This window comes from Monomorium pharaonis, chromosome 11 (genome assembly GCF_013373865.1).
Source record: "Monomorium pharaonis isolate MP-MQ-018 chromosome 11, ASM1337386v2, whole genome shotgun sequence".
NCBI classification, from domain to species: Eukaryota; Metazoa; Arthropoda; class Insecta; order Hymenoptera; family Formicidae; genus Monomorium; species Monomorium pharaonis.
The window spans coordinates 905,405-913,416 of record NC_050477.1 but is presented as its reverse complement, the minus strand read 5'-3'; the positions used below and the strand labels follow the sequence as shown (position 1 = coordinate 913,416).

Sequence of the window (8,012 nt, the reverse complement as noted above, 5' to 3'; positions counted from 1 at the left end):
TCCAGGAACAGCCGACTGCATCCTCTTTGTACGAGCCGCGCAAGAAGCGCAATTCCTGCGAACTCGCTTCACGGCGGGGAGATCATGTGTCGATAGTCCCACCTTAAGGAATACGCACCGTCCGATACCCGTGACTTTGGAAATTTCTACTACATTTTATCGAACATTTTTCCCTTTTCGATTCATCGATATTTTTCTAAAATCATATGGATTTGTCTTACAGTTTCATTAAACAATTGAATTGTTCTTAATAAGATCGCCTTTTTATTGTTTTAAGTTTAGAGAAGAATGATTTGCAAGAGGATTTCACGCACCGACGTCAGTAACAATGCTGCAAGCTCTCCCCCCCCCCCCAAAAAATAAAATAAAATAAAAATAGGAGAGATACTCGGGTTCGGTCGAGAGGCGAGGTTCTTGTTTGCGTTTGCGATACCCGACCGACGGTTTTTCGCCGACGACGCCGGGGACGATTAACGTCGGCGGGCATTCCGGCCGCGTCGTCCGGACGTCCGCGCGTCGCGCGATCCGAGCATGCGTCGGATGTCGCGTCGTTTAAACGCGCAAGCCGTCGCTCGCTTGCGCGTTTGCTTGCCTCGGACGACAAAGGGGGGCCCCTTCTAATGATCGCCGCGGTGCCGCGCTCGAGTGACAGAGGACACGAGCCGACGGGGACGACAAAATCCACGCCGTTGTCCTCGGCGTAACGCTTGCGCTTCGTCCCCGTCCCGTTTCCCCCGCCGTGCGGGCGCGGACCACGCACGTCGTACGAGGAAGCGGCGTCGGGCGGGACCGCGCGGCTTTTTGCCGCGAGTGTAATTGAGCCTGTCCCCTTGTCTGGCTACCGTCTAAATGAATTACGGGACAACGTAAGAGAAAGAGGGAGGGAGGGTGAGATAGGGAGAGACGAAAACGAGGCAAACGCGGCTCGCGAGGGCGATCGATCGTCCGCGATCGCTTCTTCTCATCCTCGTAGATTAATTTCCGGCGAGGAGAAACAATGAAGGACGAAACCGTCGTCGCCGCGGACAATTTGAATGCGCGGAGCGCGCATCCAGGCACTTGTAGGTTCGTTCCCGCTTTGTTCCCGAGCTCGTTAAGCTCGCGAGTCACGAGTTATCACGCGCTCTGTTGTACCGAAATTCTCGAAGCTCGTTACGGAAATCACGGTGGACCTCTCGTCTCCTCGTCGTGAAATTGCAGCGCGACGACGACGACGACGACGACGACGACGACGACGACGACGACGACGACGACGACGGTGAGACGCACACGCTGCACGTTGGCGTTTGTTAAAACACGCTCGAGTGCGCGCGCTTTTTGCCAGACAGAACGGTAATTGCCGCTGTCTCGACCGCAACATGCGGATGGGCGAACTGAGCCTAAGTGAATTATGAGGCGCCGCGGCCTCTGAAGAAGATGCAAACCGCCTGGTACGAACTTTTTTTTGCGAGTAAAAAGTAACTCAACTCCCTCGCAACGCGTGCGGCTAAATTATTCGAGGATTTATTAACAACGTCGGGGAAGGGGCTGCTTAAGCCTGTTATCTCAAATGTTATCTCGAAAATCGCATTTAATTCTAATATCTAAATTGTATTATTAGTAACCGGAGAATTTCCAATGTTATTTCCAAAGGATTTCGCAAAGTTAATCAGACGGTTTGTGCGAAAGTGCGCGTTATTGATTCAACATGTAACGTTAGTATATACATACATCATGCAGCTTCCAAAAACGCCGCTGCTGATGCTCGCTCGTCGTAAGAAACGGTGTAATGTTACACACGGTCGGTTTCTGTAAGAGTCGCGAGTGGTAAGCTGGTTGTAATTAACGAGAGAACGAGGAAGTGCGCCAAAGAACGCGCCGAGTTTATGAATCGCATGGAGCTTTTGCCACGAGATCAAAGATCGGCCGGCGGTTAAACGGTTATTATCGTGGCTCTTACGTTTTTGCGGGAGTCTCCCTTGTAAAACAGATTTTCTAAGTATAATTTTATATAATTTCAGATATAAGCGAATAAATTATTTATTTAATATACACATATACGGATAATGTGTCTATTGTAAAACAAACGGAATATTTATTAAGTATTAATGTCATACGTATTTGTGTGCTAAAGAAATTAAATAAATTAAATTAAATTAAATAAATTTGATAGAATAAAAAATAAATATATAGAGAAATTTATCTCAAATTATTTTTAATAAAAATCGGGATGTACATGTACGTTATGATTTAATTGGCAGGAAAATATATACAGTTTGAAACATTTTTTTTTAATTATCGCAAATTTTCTTAATGTAAAAGAAGTTTGTTAATAAAAATCTGAATATACATTTAAAATTTTTTTACTTAGAAAAAATGTGATTGAATTGATAGAAAATTAAATACAATTCGTATAATGGATAGATAACTTCTATATTTTCTTTGAATTATTTTTTAAATTAGTTTCAGCTTTTATCTGTTTTATTTTTATTCTTATTTATTCTTGAATTCAAGATTATATCTTGTTTCAAATGTGTATATAGTGTGTGCCCGCAATATATTGAATTGCGTTTGTTAAATATAAATCAAAATAATTATGCGAATCAAGTACATCTGCGAGATTTTTCAGTTTATTGTCAAAAATATCATTGTCGCGACATCTTTCGAGAATTACTACTAACGCAATACTGCTAACAAAAGCATTAGATGATAACGAGTACTGTACCGAGTGTAGTCAACCTCTGACTCAGATATCTCACATGTCGGTATCAAGAAGATCGTGACATCTATTGTAAGTCGATGGAAACACATTATTCTTCAAGGAAAAGAACCGATACCGGCGAATATAATGAGAAGTTAAGGTATTTTTATTTTTATTTTACCTTTTATTTATAATATATATGTAATTCTTATTTTATGGCATCTAAATATTTTTCAATTTTAGAGAAAATGTGAATACGAGACGATAGATTTGTTCGTATTGATCTATTCATACTTTGAGTTAACCTCGAAGGTATGTAAACATTAAAGAACCTCACAGAGGAAACAGCTGATTACAAAATAGACAGGACAAAAAGATTAACAGGAAGAAATAATTTGACGTTTTTCAAGGTAGATCCAACACGAGACAATGAAGAAACAGGAAAAGTTGCAGCCAAATACACCCGTTGTCCCTATTACTTTGGACACAGCTATCACTATAAGAATAGCTATGGGTGCAAAGATGCCTCATGAAAGGGGACTGATGAATCGCGCGGATATGTGGCACAAAATCAAAGTGGTTAAAGGCGGCCTGTACGACAAGGACACAGTCTTGAAAGGCATCCTGAAGGCAGTGGAGCCAAACGATCTGATACCGGTGAAGTATCAGGTTTGTGGAGAAGATGGGTATTTTGTCTGCAGAAATTGCGGTCCTGCGCTAGAAATGCTATGCAAGGCGAACATGATCGTGAAGAACGCCAACGGCGACGCGCTCATTCTTGTGGTAACCCTGGGATTCTCTTCGATCAATGATCTGAGAATCCACATACAGCCCCTTCTGTTGACCGCACTGACAAAGCGATACAATCCGAACCGGAGGACACTGAACCTGGAGAACTTTCACACGGATCCGAATATACAGAATATTGTGTTTTGTCCTTTGTCGCAACCCAGAACTTCCAATCACGTTTTAAAGCTGGCCAGTACCGCGATAGCCACCTTCGAGAACCTGAACCTGCAGCACAACGAATTGCTCAGCATATCGACAGAAATTTCCAGTCTGACGTCCGTCAAGTATCTGGATCTGAGGAACAACAGTCTGTTGAACATGAACGTGCTAATGCCTCTGAGAAATCTGGAAATCCTGAAACTCTGGCTCGACGGGAATCCGCTTTGCGAAAATTACTCGACTGCGAAGCAATACGTCGACTCCGCGAAGAAGTACTGCCCGTACTTGCAGGAATTGGACGGCGTGTGCATCGTAGAAAACATGCCGTTGATATACAAAGACTATTTCACAGACGACAAGTCGCAGCACTTTGCCTATACATTTGTCACGCATTTTTTTGGTCTGTTCGATCAGCTCGACAGAACGGTCCTACGGGGGCTCTATCACAAGGACGCGTTTTACTCCATGAGCTTCGCCATACCCCACAACATCGCGCAGAAGACCGGCCTTAACCAGTATTTGTCGAACAGAAACCTGTTGAGAAAGGGCCAGAAGAAGCATACGACGGACAAACATCTCTACCGCGGCCAGGAGGACATTCTGGCGGCTTTCAGCAAGTTGCCCCGGTCCTACCACGACAAGACTACCTTCACTTACGACATTATGTACCAAGACGACAACTGCAAAGTGTTCAGCGTCTCGGGATTGTTCAAGAAACTGAGTTCCGGTACGAACGTTTTGTCGTTCTCTAGAACGTTCATCTTGTTGGCCTCCGCCGACAACGAGTACCACATTTTGAACGATCAGTATCACATATTCGCGGCACCGGCCAACATGACGCCCGACAGAATAGTAGTCAAGTATACTTATGACGAGGTGGAGCCGGTTTGCTTCAGTCCGAGTGAAAAATCAGTACTAATCACCAGAATGCAGCAGATCACGAAGATGAACAAGGAATGGTCCGAGAATTATCTGTCGGAAGCCCAGTGGGACATGCGGAAGGCAATATATAGCTTCATGAAGGACCTCAAGGATTCGACGATACCGAACCAAGCATTTGCCCCGCAGAGCTCGTAGAATTCGCAATAATACGTTGTTTTTGACCGTGCGTATTTTATATGTAAATAATAAAAGCATACTGTAAAAATACATTTGTACATGTTTTTAAAAGCTTTCGCGGAATTTTATTTTTCCACTCTACTATTTAAAATTGTTACTCATAAGTTTTTTTTTTCTGTCACGAATATCGTCGCGTTAATCACGCGTTTAATTGTCTGTCATCTATAATGTGTAGATGTTTGCCTCGCGAGATGGGTAGTATCGTATATCAATGGGTATATCACTAGTCGATGCGATTACTCGCATGGCATTTAAATCCGCAGGAGGATGGAGAACGAGGTGCTTAGTGACTTCATCCAAAGGTTATGCACTCAAGGACCGTAACGTTCATCCGGACGATGTGAATGAAACGAAATCGCGAAGGCAGGCGAGTTTTTTTACCCTTTCTAATCGCTTTACGTCGCACAGTGTGCGAAAGGGAGCTGCTGGAGATCTCTTCGAGACTTTATTTATACTCGATTAAGTAAATCACCACGCTTGAATGCGGATCTGAAACGGCTCGTTAATGATTTAATCACGAGGATGATACTACGAAATATTATTAGTCACTGTCATTACTAAAATAGATATGCGAAACCGCGAATAAAATTGTCATCTGTTAATATAGAACTAATATTCATAATAAATTTTATACGCGCGTCCGTTCGTAATTATATAGTTTCAATTACCCAGGTTCGATAACGGTGCATAATTTAACGCTAACACCGTACAAGAATAATAATTATGGAGGTAATTCATGGTTCAGGCGATTGCGGGAGAATTAAAGTTTTTATTATGCGCGCGAAGTGAACTTTATGCTGTACATGCAAATTTTCGCCAGGAAAATGATACGAATGATTTAATAGGTCGCAATGAAGACGTGACTTAGGTTGTAATCGTGAGGTCTGGCGTATACGAGAGTAATTTTATTTCAATAAGAAAATGATAGCCCTCCCTTCTAATAAAAGCTCTTTTCATCGCATAAATTAGACAATGCGCTTCTAAATCGAATTGCTAATTAAATCGAATTGCAACCGTGACATCGAAGATTGTGTACTATTGTATGATATAAATATGTAATTACAGCCTAAAAAGATCAACCTCGAAGGACAACGTGAGATACAGCTCGCGTGTAACAGTACGAGTGTTTGCATTGCATCATCGTTGCAAGGAAATATGCAGTAATACCATGGCAGCCAAATAAACAATCATAATACGTTTACGGTAGTCCGATCTTATCATCTTCGGCTCTTGTTGTTGCGCAATCTTGTCATTTCCGGATCGTCAGGGCTCAAGAACATTCTTCGCGTGTGAGAAAAAAAAGGAAAAAAAAAGTACCTTGTACAATGACACGGTTACGCCGATACATCAGACAATTTTTAACATAGAGGATCACGCTTTGTATTGAAAACTAAGAAATGAAACATATTAGTCGCATAGTATTTTTTTTTGACAAGTTAGTCACGTGCCTTTCAACCGGCAATTATGAAAAACGAGACGCGGAAATGTCAGGAAAAAAAAAAGAGATCGAGAATCGACGTTAAGCTAAACTAACCGAGTTGAGTTGCTAACAATTAGCCGGGAGCCGAGAGAGAAGGTACGTATAGATAACGACATAATAAAATGATTGTTCCCTACTGTGAGACTCGGTGGAGCCTCCCACGAGGCGCCTTTGAGAAGCTCACCTCCGTAAAAATAGGCAACCGCATACTTCTTCTAATACCAATTAACCCTTGTATTAATTAAAACTTTCTTCCCGATAGTTCGATGCTTCCTGCATCGGTACCCTGGAAATCGAAAGTATCGACACCTGAAGCGTAATCTCGAGTGCGCGTTAAAATTAATTAGGTTTTTTTTTTTTTTTTTTTTTTTAATAAAACGCAATAAAACGAGCAGAAATAAATACAAGCACGTAATTAATATAAATGTCGATAATGTTGTTCTATTCGTCATTTTTTTTAGATCCAATCAAATATGTTATATGGATTTCATTTACGAGTATCGCGAATGTCGGCTTCAATCGTAAATATGTCAAGTTGTGGGTCAGAGTACCACAGTGAAAGAGGAACAGAGTATGATTAAAAAGATGACCCATTGAGACATGCTGATGCCAGGATGTATAAGAGGCGTACGCACGATGTAACGCGAAGATGTTTCTTTTAGATAATCCGCAGGAGAAAGTCATATCATGCAGATCCCATGTAAATTTTTCGTGTCGTCGCCCCTCCGAAAGGCGTCAGCAAAAAATAGAAAGACACCTTGTGATTCTCTCTTGCGAGATTAAAGGTGATTCTCTCATTGAGTGGTGACGGGTATAAGCTCAGAAATGAAAATTAATAGCAAAATAGTTTGGAATGTGACACGAACTCATTATATAGATATTCATTGTGTAAAGTAAGGAAAGTTAAGTAACATGATAGCTAATTCACGCTATTCCGTTACTCGTTTATCGATGCTAATAAGCGAGGAAAACGTGCATGTAAACGCCCACAATGTCGCGTACAACAATAATCTAGCAGGAAAGATTTAATGCACAACGGTAACTTCTAATCGTATAAGAAAATCCATGTGAGCGGAGCGAAATTATTTATCGCTGAGGATTATAAAACGGTTATGATTAATGCTAATAAAAAGAAGTAATCTGATCAAGTGATCAAGGAATTGCCGCGTTATACTCAACGCAATTATTATTGTAAAAGTTTCCGCAAGAATTGAAGCTTTGAATACAATGTTTGTCATTCCAAACTCCTCGTACAAAATATGTGTTATTATTACGATTAAATTGTACACTGCAAATAAAAAATGTGACTCTTAAAAAAAATGAGACAACGGGATTTATTTCACTGGCTGAGATATCCTTGTGCTAGATTCAAAGACAGTCAACGACACATTCGTAATATGAATTTAACGTGATTGTGACATATCTTGAAAGAAGCCTTTATGCACATCGTCGTCTCGTTACAACGGCGACTACTAAACGTACGAGATAAAAAGATAATCTGTATGTTTAACTCTCTGGTTCATCGAGTTTTCAACGATCCTAAAGAAGTATATTGCCTCGCGCGATGTATATACAGTACTTGTACAGCACTTATGATTTTCGAACTGAGCAATCCAGCTGAGATTACAGCTGTGAAAATCGCTGTGAAAATCTTTGAAGAGATCTTTCTTTTTTCCTCGCAAACAAAATGTTGTAATGTTACAGCAGGGAAATCGGCTCGTATCAAATAATGGAACGAGCTAAGTCACCTTCTCTCTTCGTCTAAGCGAACGAAATTATCGCGAA

The 8,012-nt window shown here is 41.3% G+C and overlaps 1 protein-coding gene across 3 annotated transcripts; it reads left to right on the top strand.

Moving 5' to 3' along the window:
• Positions 1 to 2,426: 2,426 nt before the first annotated feature.
• Positions 2,427 to 6,249, top strand: LOC105836792 (nuclear RNA export factor 1). Of its 3 annotated transcripts, XM_036293791.1 has the most exons (4): positions 2,427 to 2,840; positions 2,924 to 2,992; positions 3,091 to 4,733; positions 5,011 to 6,249. In XM_036293791.1, exon 3 carries the CDS (start codon positions 3,110 to 3,112, stop codon positions 4,703 to 4,705), a length of 1,596 nt encoding a protein of 531 aa, XP_036149684.1. In that variant the 5' UTR covers positions 2,427 to 2,840; positions 2,924 to 2,992; positions 3,091 to 3,109; the 3' UTR covers positions 4,706 to 4,733; positions 5,011 to 6,249. The 3 variants fall into 3 exon arrangements, with proteins under 3 accessions (XP_036149684.1, XP_012536528.1, XP_012536527.1); XM_012681074.3 differs by lacking the exon at positions 5,011 to 6,249 and having other exon boundaries at positions 2,428 to 2,840; positions 3,095 to 4,798; XM_012681073.3 differs by lacking the exon at positions 5,011 to 6,249 and having other exon boundaries at positions 2,429 to 2,840; positions 3,091 to 4,798.
• Positions 6,250 to 8,012: the final 1,763 nt, after the last annotated feature.